The sequence below is a fragment of the Labeo rohita genome, unplaced genomic scaffold (assembly GCF_022985175.1).
Source record: "Labeo rohita strain BAU-BD-2019 unplaced genomic scaffold, IGBB_LRoh.1.0 scaffold_472, whole genome shotgun sequence".
In the NCBI taxonomy this organism is placed as follows: domain Eukaryota; kingdom Metazoa; phylum Chordata; class Actinopteri; order Cypriniformes; family Cyprinidae; genus Labeo; species Labeo rohita.
In genome coordinates, this window is record NW_026129392.1 from 37,818 (window position 1) to 52,878 (window position 15,061).

General features: G+C 37.7%; 1 protein-coding gene across 1 annotated transcript in view; it reads left to right on the forward strand.

The window, feature by feature from the left end:
* LOC127160845 (polymeric immunoglobulin receptor-like) overlaps positions 1 to 9,701 on the forward strand; it is an 11,791-nt gene extending 2,090 nt beyond the window's left edge. The window contains exons 5-7 of the mRNA XM_051103498.1: positions 8,569 to 8,883; positions 8,979 to 9,275; positions 9,361 to 9,701. Of these exons, the coding sequence (XP_050959455.1) occupies positions 8,569 to 8,883; positions 8,979 to 9,275; positions 9,361 to 9,701 (953 nt within the window). The remainder of the gene's footprint in view (positions 1 to 8,568; positions 8,884 to 8,978; positions 9,276 to 9,360) is intronic.
* The last annotated feature ends 5,360 nt before the right edge of the window (positions 9,702 to 15,061 follow it).

The window sequence follows — 15,061 nt, forward strand, 5'->3', positions numbered from 1 at the left end:
GCCAAAAGGAACCGAAGAAAGCAGATAAACACAAGTTCAACTGTTGTTGATGATTTCAGACTGTCAGACAGCTGCTGTACATGCTCCTAAAAGGCTGCTAATGTTTCTTACATTTGATAAAAAATGTCAAACAATCAATGTCTAGATGCATTTTTATTTCCAGGAGTTCCTCGTATCTGCTCTAGATCTGTAGTTCTCAATTCCAGTCTTGGAGAGCCCTCACTCTGCACATTTTGTATATCTCTCTTATCTGCCATACTCAGTTCAGTACATGGATCTCTCCACTAATGATCTGATAATCTGAATCAGGTGTGTTAAATTAAGGAGACATGCAAAATGTACACAGCAGGGTACCACTGCGCTAAATGACCCCAGTGAGCTTACACATGCAGTTTATGATGCCCTCTAGTGAAACCTTTACATAATGAATTTCATTTGAGTGTCATTTGTCCTTAAAGGGGTCATCGGATGGAAAGTTCATATTTGCATGTTGTTTGAACAATAATGTGTGTTGGCAGTGTATGTACAAATCTACCCTATAATAATAAACATCCATGAGTTAATCATCCACAAACATCCATCCATTAATCTGTAAAAATAATATTCCCTTTTTCAAATCGAGCCATTCTCAGATGCCTGTCGTTGTGCTGTCACACCCACAGAGGACACTCCCACAATAGTTGATTGACATGAGCATCTTACCTCAGACCTGCCTTAAATCAGTTATAACAGTCCGACCTCCATTGTTTTGATGCCAGAGCAGGGATGTAAGTTACACAAGAATATCTCAGATTGAGTGATCGATGTTGCTGGATGTAATAATGATAATAACGCATAGTGGTCGTCATTTACTCCCGAAATCTGAGCCGCAGAAGATGCAGTGGATTACGTTTGTTTGTGAAGGGAATGCACCTCCCAATCTACATATATCTGTCTATGTTCGCGCAAATCATTCGTGATCCAGCTTCACTTACAGCAGAAGTTAACTAGCAGCAAGTTTACCAGCTAAACATGGCTAAAGTAAACAGGCTCGTCACTTCATAGGGAGAAGAGAGGGGCGGGGTGAGCAGAGCTCATTAACATTTAAAGCAACCTCTACCAAAACAGGATGATTTTTGCAGAGCTGATTTTGGCCAGGTAAAAAAGGTGTTATCTACACTATCACTGAGAAATTTTAACCAAAGTATATTAGAGACTTTTCATTAAGACCCTAAAGAATCATATCAACTTGTGGAAAATGGGCATCCGATGACCCCTTTAAACAGAGAACTTGAAACCTGTACGAGCTCTCAGTGTCAGACACTGTAACCTCCACTAGGTGGCGCTCTTTCAGTGTGATTAATGTGATATTCAGTCAGTGGTGATGGTGGGAGGAGCCAGTAAAGCTGCTCATTACTGATGAAGAGCTGAATAAAGAGGAAGTAACTAAAGCAGACAGATGTAGAGACAGAGAGATTCACACAGAGATCATTCAGCATAAAGAAGACTGAACTCAACGCACAATGAAGATCCTCCTCATCTTCTTCACTTTCTACCTGATCTCAGGTCAGAGCTTTTCTCTTTCATCACTGCAGTAATGATGCTGTTTTCTGTTCATCAGATTTCTGATCAAGGTATTGTAGGGTCCACCCATTGGCAATGAATCCAGCAGCGATATAATGCGTTTAGGATTTTTACTTGCACTTCCGTAGAGTTTACCTAATTTGTTAGGATTCAGATTCAGTTTGATTCTGTGTTTAATCTAACTCCAATTGTAAGTGACCATTACATTTATACTGTTTCTAATTAGTAACAAATCACAATTATTGGTTATATTAATTCAAATACCTGTTTAATTTGAATATCACATACATGCAGCAAGTGAAATAAAACATTTCATCTGACAGGCAAGTGTGTGTCATATTAAAAAATTAAACAACAAGAATCCAATTCAGAGATGATGATGTTAGAGGTGCATACTTGACACACAGTGGCATGTGAATGTTCTGGGTGCAGAGCTCCAGAGATTCACACACAGTGTGCAAGATTCTTTTTTTTTTTTTTTTCTAGTTACACAATCCCCATGACTGTTTTGCCACTTTCCTTAAATACCCAGACCAGATCAAATAAATCTTAAAATCTAAGTTCTAAAACAGAAGAGACCTTTTGAGTGGTCAAGATCCCGTGACCCACACCCAGCCTGTGATACCAAACATGGAAGTGAAAAAACAATATATTCACAAGATATATGCAGTATATCAACATTCTTGGTGAATTTTTTAGTGACTGGAACTGGTGAAAGAGAGGTGGGAAAAGGGGTGAAGGATAGGTGAGCACGGTAGATTAAGCAAATGGATTTCTGTGCCCTTGCCTCATGATCTCTTCTTCAGGTTTCTGTTCTGTTTCTGTGAAAGTTCCATTTTTTGCCAGAAACAAAACAATCTTTCTGTATCAATCTGATCGACAGGTGCAGCAAAAGACATTGATGTGACTGGATATTCTGGAGGAAGTGTTCTTGTTGATTCTGGGAAACTTTGGTCCAGCGACTATAAATATATGGCCAAATTACCTGAGTGGAGAACAATAATAAATAATACGAATCAAAATAAATGGATTAATGAACAAAGAGTGGCATTGTTTAAAAACAGAGAGGGAAACCTCATGATCTACATCAGAGATTTGAACCAATATGATGCTGGAAGATACGCAATTGGCATTCTGTACAAACAGCGTATATATATGAATTTAAATGTGGAAGAAGGTCAGTCATTTTATGATCAAAGATTTTGTAAAACTACTGATCATTTAAGGATTTTATATAAATAAAGTAAATTTCTTTATTGTGTGAATGACAGATTCATATCGCAAAGCGTCAAAGACAGTGATGGTGAATATTGGAGAAACTGCAAACTTCACCTGTGAATATTCACAGAATCATATTAATGATATCAAGATCATTTTTAAAGATGAAAAAGACTCAACTGAGATGATCTACAGCACATGGAATAAGGAAGGAAGATTCAGTATTTCAGAAAACCTTAAAAATATCTTCAGTGTGAGAATTACTGCTGTGAAACCAGATGACGAAGGAGTTTATTTATGTGGAGTTTGGATTAACAAATATTCATACAGTTACTCAATTATTAATACTGTTCATCTACATATTATTAGTAAGTAGAACAAACTGTCAAATCATGTTTTAAAATTCTAAAATATGCATTTGATTTAATGATATTTGTTTGACAGATAAACTGAATGTGTACAAAGTGAGCGGCTACTCAGGAGGTGGTTTGATGATCAAGTGTGAACATCCTCAATACGAAACCAAACCAAAATACATCTGTAAAGAATCAGATGGATGTTCAGAGAGGAAGAATCCAGGAGTTCAGGATGAATGGATGGAGAATGGAGATGTTTCTTTATATGACGACACCAGAGCAGGAGTCTTGATGGTGTTTTTTAGAGAACTGAAAGCTGCAGATGCTGGAACATACAGGTGTGGAGTGAATGTATCTCACTATACTGAGAGATTCACTGAACTTCAGCTGAACATCAAACACGGTGAGAAACCACAAATACTTTATCTTGCATGTTTGGAGTATCTGTTCTGAAATGTTTTATGTATGTTCTTTTGGTTTATAGATGCAAAATATCCAAAGAGTGTGACTGAATCTGCTCATCCTGGTGAAGAAGTCAACATCACCTGTCAGATCCCAGAGGAACATAAAGTTCATTTCTGCAAAGAGGATGATAATCACATCTGCCAAAACATCAGCTCATCTAAAGTGACACAAATGAATGGTTCATCTGAGAGAAATGAAGAGAGAGTTTTTACAGTGATCATCAGTAATGTGAGTGTGAGAGATGCTGGAGTTTACTGGTGTGGAGCAGAAACCAGAGACACATATTTGACTTTCATCTCCCTGAACACTAAAATTCAGCTCAACATCATCAGTGAGTCAATTCAGATGATTTAATTGTAGTAAATACAGTCTATTTAGAATAATTTGTGTTAAATGTATGTTTGTTCACAGTGGCTTCAGTAGTGATACATGAAGGAAAATCTAGTAGTCCCTTTATGACAGAGGTCATCAAACATTACAAACTGAGTGTCTATTTAATTAATGTATGCTGTTTTCATTTGCATTCATAATTAAAAAAATGTGTGGAATTATTAATAGAAAAAGAGACTTTTATGTTGTTGAAATAGAAAATGTTAACATCATGGGATTATCATTTATCTCTGGACTGTGTGTTTGTGTTTTATTTTCAGATTTCTCCATGATCATCATTATTAGTGTGTGTGTGATTCTGCTGCTGATCTTTGGATTCACTCTGACTGTGTGGAAATTAAGACATGAGAGACGAGGTGAAGCTCACACACACAGTCCAGTTCATTCACAGTTACCCACAATCCCCTCTGATGGGCTCCTGTACGCTGCTGTCAGTTTCCAGAAGCGTGAAGAGTCTCTCAGTGACGCTACAGTCAGATTCAGTGAGAATGAGATTCACTCGCAGTACGCCACAGTCAGTCACCGCATGAGACTCAACTAACTATAACAGATCACAGATCATCATGTTGCCAAGAGTATTTTAGAAACAGACACTGTATGTTGTTTTTTTTTTTTTTACATTTGTTTACATTCACAATTCTTTGATAAAAATCTCCTCAGAATTCCTAATTTAATGTTGAAATGTTTTTATTGATCAGAGTAGTTCAGTTCAGTGTGTGAATAATGAGACACTTTAAAGTTTGCGAATTACTGTTCATGTTGCTTCTTTCACATGTTTAAAATAGTTTTTGCCAGCTCAGTTTATCTGAGGTCATTCAAAGAACACATTCTATAAAACCCCTGAGAAACATTTCTAGAATATACTGACAAGTTTCCACTCCACATATAGAGATGCAGCAGCTTTCACATTACAGTTAAGACTCTTTAGTAGCAGCTTTAAACAGAAAGTTTTTAAAAGACACATGAAGTTTGAGAATCATTTTTATTTGAAAATCAGAACTGTTAAAAAGCATGTTTTCATCTCTTTGAATATACTGATGCTGTTTGTCCTGCTTTAGATTTGTACAACAATAAAATAGAATATTCAGATATTATTGATAGCATTTTAGCAGAAAATAAAGAAAATTATTGAAGTTTTAATACTGATGAAATATTCAGATTTTACATTATTAAAAATATATTATTATAATTATTATTATAATAAAGACTGTGAGAAAGATTCATTTTTATCAAAGTCAAAAAAGTTTAATATATTAAAAATTTACATGAACAATCAGGTAATTCATTTTATTAATGAATTAAATATTGACATTTTTTTTTTTCATTTTTTTTAAAAAACATTTGTATTATTACAGTTTCTTATTCAAAGACATTTTTGACTCTTTAATCTGATTTTGTCTCAAAGTTTCTCATGAATATTTGAGGTGTTTTTGTTTTGTTTTTTTTTTTGTTTGTTTGTTTTTTTTTTTGTTTATTGTGTGTGATAAACAGGTTGTTTTTCTGTCCAACTTGAAGCCACAGAAAACAGCTTGATAGATCAGGATCTAAGTTTAGTTTGACTGTGACGATTAAACAGACTTATTCAGAAAGTGAAGATTATTCAGGAAACCCACAGTGAGAACAGACAGACAGAAGATGAACATCCATTGTGAGCAAAAGACATCAAAGAGCTGCTCATTCAGTAATTCACCTTCAACATTGAGAAAAAAGACTGAAAAAATGTTTATGATCAACAAATTGTCCATGTGTGATTTGACAGTTTTACTTCTGTAATAAGAAATTTTAAATGTGAGTCCAAAATCACAGAATGTCTATAAAATTATTTACATGTCATACATTTGTATTGTTACATTTAGTAATTTTATAATAATGTCACTTAAACAAGAAGCATTACTGTAATACAGGTTTTTACTAGGTTATTAAAGAGACTTGCAATGGCTCAGTGTTTTGTATTTGCAGGGTTGTTGAACACTGTGGTCAGTGTGATAAAGATAACCAACATGTGCTGCTTCAAAGATCAATCAACATGCTGCCTTGTGGTTTTCTTTTGCTCTTGCACTGAAATTATTTTGATCAAATCAAGATGTTCTTTAGTAACCTGCAGTTGTGTTAAGAAGTGTCTCCATACAAACATGCTATAGTGTGTGTAATATTTGAAAAATTGTATATCTCAGCTTTTTCTCCAAAAGGTTTTACAACGTGGGGGTGCTTAGCACCCTCTAGCACTGGGCCTGAATAATAGAGGGTGTGCATTGATGTCACTTTCCCGCAAGGACAGGCCCCCTCAGCTGGACTGAGTGGCAAAAGAGTCTTCACCTTGAATGGATTTAATAGGGAAGGTGCGAAAACGCGAGTAAAACAAACGATAATCAGTTTAATAAAGAACTTGATATAATGTTCCTAACAACTTAACAAATATCCAGTGGTCAATGGATTTTGATGCAGCCAGAAATCTTGTTTTTTAACATTTATCTGTGTCTGATTCGGGGAAATAAAGCAAATGTGCTGGTGAACTCATTTTGTAAATACAAAATAGGTTGGTCTAAACCCCAGTGATCTTTTATATCAATGTTATATACATCGTCCTGTTGTCCAGCTGAAAAACGTATATAGAAATGAAAAGCGGCAAATCCATGTTTCACTGCCTGGAGATCATATGTTTCTTTAAATTGCAACAAACAATTTGCATCTCTTTTCTGTAGCTTTCAGCAGTCTGTAAAAATATACCTCAGATTTCTTGTCAAATCTCTTTGTGCATTGAATTGCAAAGCTCTTTCTCATTTTAGATGTGTTTTGCATGTTCTGTTGTAGCATTCGTGCTGAAACCAATGCTGCCACCCAGTCAACGGTGACGTCATGTGCATATCTATCCCCCCATTCCCCTGACAAAAATAAATAAATAAATAAAATAAACAGGTCTCTTCCTCTTTCAGATTTATTCCACCATTCAATGTCTAATGCAATACCTTTTTGTTGTGATCACAAATCAGGCCTTAAAAACAAACAGAATAGCCTGTACGCTCCGCCCTATAACCTGTAGGTCTGTTTTATCTTAACAAACTCTGATTATTATTTTTTTTTTTTTTGTGTATAATTTATATTTTATTTATTTATGTTTTATGTTTTTACATTTCAAACTTTCTAAAACTTAATTTGAACACTGTAAAAATTGTCTATTTCTGTCTATTTTAATTTTTTCATATGTATTAATTATTTCATATAAATGTCATTTAGGCTTTATTATTGAAATTGTCATTTTATGTGCTTTCTCTTCACTCATCAAAATGGTATGACAGTTTTTACACTAGTGGGGTCCCTGAGAACCACTGCTCCACATGACCTCAGTGAGCTTAAATGTGCAGTTTATAACACCCTCTAGTGTAACCTTTAAATAATGAAATTCACTTGAGTGTCATTTGTCCTTACATAAAGAACATGAAACCTGTATGAGCTCTCAGTGTCAGACACTGTAACCTCCACTAGGTGGCGCTCTTTCAGTGTGATTAATGTGATATTCAGTCAATGGTGATGGTGGGAGGAGCCAGTAAAGCTGCTCATTACTGATGAAGAGCTGAATAAAGAGGAAGTAACTAAAGCAGACAGATGTAGAGACAGAGAGATTCACACAGAGATCATTCAGCATAAAGAAGACTGAACTCAACTCACAATGAAGATCCTCCTCATCTTCTTCACTTTCTACCTGATCTCAGGTCAGAGCTTTTCTCTTTCATCACTGCAGTAATGATGCTGTTTTCTGTTCATCAGCTTTCTGATCACAGTATCAATCTGATCGACAGGTGCAGTAAAAGACATTGATGTGACTGGATATTCTGGAGGAAGTGTTCTTGTTGATTCTGGGAAACGTTGGTTCAGTGACTCTGCTAAATATATGGCCAAATTACCAGAGTGGAGAACAATAATAAATGATACAAAACATGATAAATGGATTAATGAGGGAAGATTCACACTGTTCCAAAACAATAAAGGAAAACTCATGATCTACATCAGAGATTTCAATCACCATGATGCTGGAAAATACGCAATTGATTTTTTTCACAATGAGCGGATTTATATGACTTTGAATGTAGAAGAAGGTCAGTCCTTTTAAAATCAACTTCTTTGTTTAATAAAACGAGCGTTTTCTAATTTTTTTTTTTTTTTTTAATGTTTGCAAACTATCACAGATGCATGTTGTAAGAAGTCAAAGAACGTGATGGTGAAAATTGGAGAAACTGCCATCTTCAGCTGTGAATATTCACAGAATCATATTAATGATCACAAGATTATTTTCAAAGAAGAAAAAGACTCCATTGAGATGATTTACAGCACATGGCATAAAGAAGAAAGATTCAGTATTTCTGACAAACATAAAAACATCTTCAGTGTGAGAATTACTGCTGTGACACCAGATGATGGAGGAGTTTATTTATGTGGAGTTTGGATCAACAGACAATCATACAGTTACTCTGTTATTAATACTGTTCATCTACATATTATTAGTAAGTAAATCAAACTCAATCAAATCTGGTTTGAAGTTTCAAAAAACTGTATTTGACGTAGTATTTGTGATTGACAGCTAAAGTGGGCGTGTCTAGAGTGAGCGGCTACTCAGGAGGTGGTTTGATGATCAAGTGTGAACATCCTCAACACAAAACCAAACCAAAATACATCTGTAAAGAATCAGATGGATGTTCAGAGAGGAAGAATCCAGGAGTTCAGGATGAATGGATGGAGAATGGAGATGTTTCTTTATATGACGACACCAGAGCAGGAGTCTTGATGGTGTTTTTTAGAGAACTGAAAGCTGCAGATGCTGGAACATACAGGTGTGGAGTGAATGTATCTCACTATACTGAGAGATTCACTGAACTTCAGCTGATCATCAAACATGGTGAGGAACATCAGATACATTTTATATTTATATATTTATTTGCTTAGATTTTTTGTAATTTATTTGGGTTATAGATACAAAATATCTGCATCTAGATATTTTGACAGAATATGCTGCTTTTGATGAAGAAGTCAACATCACCTGTCAGATCCCAGAGAAACATAAAGTTCATTTCTGCAAACAGGATGATAATCACATCTGCCAAAACATCAGCTCATCTAAAGTGACACAAATGAATGGTTCATCTGATAGAAATGAAGAGAGAGTTTTTACAGTGATCATCAGTAATGTGAGTGTGAGAGATGCTGGAGTTTACTGGTGTGGAGCAGAAACCAGAGACACATATTTGACTTTCATCTCCATGAACACTAAAATTCAGCTCATTGTGATCAGTGAGTAATACAGATGATTTAACTGTAGTAAATACAGGCTATTCAGAAACATGTGTTTTAAATGTCTGAGTTTGTTTGATTTTAGTGGCTCCAGTAGTGAGACATGAAGGAGAATCTGCTGAGATCATCTGCCCTTATGATTCAATCTATAAATCAAAGTCAAAGTCTCTCTGTAAGGGGAAGTGCTCCACTAGAGACAGAAATACTCTCAATGAGACTGTGAGAGAAGAGAAAGAGACCAAGACTGACAGATTGATTCTGAATGATGACGTCACTGCAAGTGTCTTCACTGGGACCATCACTGGACTTACAGCAAAGGATGCTGGGAAATACTGGTGTGCAGTGACATTAGAAAGAGACCTCAGTAATCTTTACACTCATCTGATCGTCATCATGAACGAGGGTGAGGAAGGTTTATTCATCTGAATATGTGAAACTACTAGAAGGGTATAACTGCATCTCCAAATGGGGGCGGGAACTCCAAAATGGGGTGGGAGCTCAAAAATAGGGCATGGCATCCTCCCATTGACAGACAGGCACATGACACACATGCGCAAATTCATCGCTCTATCATTTCACACAGACTGTTGCATTGCACCCCGGACTACATCTCCCACCATCCAGCGCGCTGATTGAGTCAGCACCTGTGGCCAATCAGGCGCGCTATAAAAGCCCCGGACTTTCCCTCTGGATTCACGGAGTATTGTAGTTATTGTTGTGGTTTATTCATTGGCAGTTTCCTAGTTTCCTAGTTTCCGAGTTTCAGAGTTCCCCGTGTAGCTTTCTCGCCTGGCCATTTCGTCTCGTCTGTCTCGCCATCTGCCTTCTGACTCTCGCTCGTTTTATGGACTATCCCCTCGCCTTGTCCTAACGGATTATGTTCGCCACGGATCGACCCACGCCTGCCTCTCGGACTATTCTTGTGTCTCGCCCCATACATACCTGTTTGCTACTGTTCTGACCTTGCCTGTCTGACCATGTCTTTGTCTCGTCGTTTGAATAAAAGCTTGCATTTGGATCCGCTCGCCTCTCGTCTCACTCACAACATTACAAGAGTAAAAACTTTCCCCTGCGCTGTGACGACTTGTGGGTGATTCCTGTTTATATTATTAAGCATAGGTTCTAACTCCAGTCCGAACACCACTGGGCACGAGCTTTGGGCTCTGCTCTCACTGAGCATATTTATGTAGCATATTTAGCTTTATTTTAAAACAAATAGAAACAATGTTTAATTTATAAAGATTTATTTTGAAACGTAAGTCAATAACAATTGGCTGAAGTCAGAGCCAATGGTGAAAGTTTTGCGCAATGAGACCCCTCCCCATTTTGGAGGTTCTGCCCACTTTTGGAGATAACTACGGCTGTGAATTGATGTTCTTGTATTTGTGAACATTTCCAGAGCTGAACTTGACTAAGTATGAAGGAGACGACGTGTCAATCCAGTGCAAACATCAGGATGAAGATCAGAAAAGCTTCTACAAAGCACATGAAGCCTCCATGTGTGTGAAGGATGGAGTTTCATTGGAGACGATCAGAGATGATCAATTCTCTTTCAGTGATGAAGCATCTACTGGAGTCTTTACTGTGAACATCACTGATCTGAGAAAAGAGGATTCTGGGATATACTGGTGTGGAGCTCACGTCATCACAAAACTCAATCTCACTGTTAAAAAGGGTAAGATATAATTTTTTTGTATGATTTTGTAATGAAAATGCAGGTTATTTTACTGTTTGCAGAACTTGCAGAAAAAGATTACATGTTTCTTATGACAATGTTCATTACTGTATTGAACCAGAATGTCATGACAGCTCTCAGAAAGTTTAAGATGGTAATATACATAGAAATGTTAATGTCTTTAGTCATGGCAGAATAAATCTGCTACACTGCCGGTGCTATATCGGGTGTACTTAATATATATATAATGATGTGATTATATCAGATTGAGTTTGAACCTGTCAGCCTGCACCAACTTTTAAAAACTTTTATTTTCATAGCTTGCAGGACTGTCATGTTGTCAGCACTGAAACACCAGCACCTGAATTATGTTTAAATGTTGGTAAATGTTAAAACCCTATATACAGTTCTTGCTCTCATAAAGCGCCACTAATTAAACTACATGTATAATTTTAAAGAACTATTTTAACATAAAATATATTTGATTTGCTCCCTCAACATTCTCCTACTCCATGAGCCTGTGCAATCTTATGCTTGTTTAGTGAAGTCAGTGATGTTTCAAGGTGAAGTATGTCATTTTTGTGATGCTGAAAATGGGTCCCCTCCAGCCCAGTACTGAAGCATCCATTGTATTCCATTGTTTGTTTTGAACATGGCCTGCATATTCTTTGAAGGTCTAAGTGCAGCAAACTTGCACTTATGTACACAATGAAACTGGGGAAGATAAACCAATGGAGTGCATTCAAATAGTAGTCAATGGACAATAAACTGGGATGAGAGAATGTATTTTAAAATAAAAAAATCCTCCATATTCCACCTTTAACAGTTGTCTTCTGTCAGGATGAGACTGATTCCCCTCATCAACTCAGTCTTTGCTGTTTTTCAGTTTCCTTCACTGCTGTAAAATGTTTTCTCTGTGCATTTCTTAGTAATTGTATTTAATGATTTATATTACTCATTTTAACGATGCAGTGATGCAGCAATGGTAAAAACAATACACTTATGTTCAGCTTTGTAAACAGCTCAAATTGAACTTTGATTCATTTAAACTATGTATATTTACCTTTTCATTGTATGTAAATCTGGTTTGCACATTATATTTTTTTCTCTAATCATCACTGTATGTTTATGTGTTTTCAGATTTGTCTCTGCCCAACATTATTTCTCTGTGTTCAACTCTGCTGCTGATTGGAGGATTCACTGTGACTGAGTGTTTATTAAGATAAAAGCACATATAACCCCTTTACCCGGGTCCTACTCACACACCGCTCTTGAACCCGGGTCTCCAGCATGGGAGGCGGGCGTACTAACAAGGAGTCTAAAGACTGCAGCCTCTAGTGTCAGTCACCAGTGCACCGCATGATATCAGGGGAGTGAGGTTTATGTGCACAGCACCTACCAGCTGACCTCCGTTACACATAGACAAATATTTAAGTAGAACATACACAGACTTCTGTCACACCCAGTGGACTGTTTTCCCCATGTATGCCCTTATTTGGTCTTTCCTGTTCCGTCTTTAATTATTACGTCACTGTTTAATCGATTACACCTGTCTCCCTGTGATTAGTCTGTGTATGATTGTTTGGTTCTGTTCCCTGTGTCTTTGTTGGTTCTTAAAGTCTTGTGCGTTTTATTTACGGGTGGATTCCCTGCTGTTCCTGTTGGATTCTTTAAATAAATTCTATGTTCCGAGCTCCTCATTCCCTGCACACCACGACATGACAGAAGAACCAACCACAAACAACATGAGGGCTGAGGAAGCTTTGTGGCATTTGCGGCAAGGCGGTCAGAAGTTGGAGTGGTATGTGGAGGAATTCCTCGAGCTATCTAACCACCTGAGCTGGCACGACGCTGCCTTAGGTGCGTGTTTTCAGCTGGGGTTGGACGAAGAGACATTCCGTTGCAATCTTCCCGTTTGTGAGTATCCCCTGATCGAACTGATTAGTCCTTTATTTAAATGGATCTGATTTCGAAGTCGAGGAGGATTACATGTCTCGTCGTCCAACCCCCTCTGAAGTACGCCCCGTCGTGTCAGCTCACACCACGCTGGCAGCCCCCACATGCTGCGGCAACGGTTCAGATCGCCTGCCCCGCCCCAAACGAACCCCCCTGGGCTACCCCCCGACCCACCATGGCTGCCTTAACTGTATACTCGCCCGTGGCTTCCTGAGCCCCCTGACCCGCCATGGCCACATAGACTGTGTGCTCGGCCGTGGCTTCCTGAGCCCCCTGACCCGCCATGGCCACATAGACTGTGTGCTCGGCCGTGGCTTCCGAGCTCCCTGACCCGCCATGGCACGATGGACTGTATGCTGTGCCGTGGCTCCTCAAGCTCCCTGACCCGCCATGGCACGATGGACTGTATGCTCCGCCGTGGCTCCCTGATCTGCCCTGGAGGCGTACCTCCTATCCCTCCTGTGTCTGCCCTGCACAAGACTCCAGGGTGCCCACTCCCCGTCTCCGGTGTATTTGTTATGGCGTGAGTTGCACCTTATTGGGTGGGTTGGGGGTGTTAAAGTCACACCCAGTGGACTGTTTTGTGTTTTGTGTGTGCGTGTACTTGTTTTTGCCTGCGGTCCCCACAATGTTAAAAAATGATTAAAAATAGTAAATGATGTTTATCTGAAAGTGTAACGATGCAAACATGTTTTCTGTGAGGGTTAGGTTTAGGGTTAGGGTTGGGTTAGGGGATACACAATATCGTTTTGCCAGTATAAAATCTATAATTCACAATTCACAAAAACAAACGTGTGTGTGTGTGTGTGTGTTTTCCCAATGTATGCCCTTATTTGGTCTTTCCTGTTCCGTCTTTAATTATTACGTCACTGTTTAATCGATTACACCTGTCTCCCTGTGATTAGTCTGTGTATACTCGTTTGGTTCTGTTCCCCGTGTCTTTGTTGGTTCTTAAAGTCTCGTGCGTTTTATTTACATGTGGATTCCCTGCTGTTCCTGTTGGATTATTTAAATAAACTCTATGTTCCGAGCTCCTCGTTCCTACTCCTCATTCCCCGCACACCATGACGTGACAACTTCAAGCTGACTATAGCTACTGCAGACTTACCTGTTTATAAATAGCCTTCCTTCCAAATGAGGATGTCCAAAATGTCTTCAGAGGGTATTTCGTCAGATGCAGGTCACAAACAAATTGATTAACTTGTAACCTTCATCATTTAAAATTTGAAAATAAAGCATCACATATACATATGAGTTGAGTCCTTGAAAATCTTTTTGGTCTCAGAGTCTCTCATGAATTCTGAAGGTGTTTGCATGATAAAGAGGCAGTTTTTCTGTCCAGCTCAAAGCCACAGAAACCAGGTGATAGAAAGGTACAGGAAACCCAGAGATGCTGAACATTGTTTGAGGGTGAAGACAAAGACTAATATTTGTTTATTACATAAGATTATCCTTAATTCAAATATATATCTTTAACTCTTAAAAAGGCAGTAACACTTACTTTTTTACTTTCATTAAAAAAAAAAAAAAAAAAAAAAAAAAAAAAAAAAAAAAAAAATTACTTTAATCAAATTACTATACGTCATCTCTAATTTTGAACTATATTTGTGTTAATACTGCTTTAAAAGAGTAACGGATAAATGGAAACCAAGTTCACAGGTAAATCATAAATTTAAGGGGCAGAGCAGAAGGTAAGGTTTTCATGATCTAAGAGTTAGTTTTATGATCTAAAATGTGAGCAGTACATGCTCGTGTAAAACCACCGGGTGTTTGCAGAGTTTTGCAGGTCAGTGTGCTGAAACTAGCATGACACGCTCTTGTGCTTGTGGTTTTCTTTCACTGTTGCTATTTATATTCTTCTGGCCAAATCAAGAGGGTTTCTTAAGCATCAAAGGACGCAAACTTTCCACTCCATAAAGAGATGCTGTGTATCTAATATAATAGTATTTATAGTGTTGTTCTTTGTATAGTTTTTATTTAGGCCATTTAAAATTGTAGAGGTCTCAATGTTTTTGTTTCATGTAAAATAAGTTCACAGTTTTTACAACATCATTAGGAGGAACAAGCCCGAAACTGTATTTGTTACCAACTGCAGTCAGTGTGTATTGCAAAATGGCTGCTTGCTTTTCAAATGGTCACTATTATGTCAGCATGT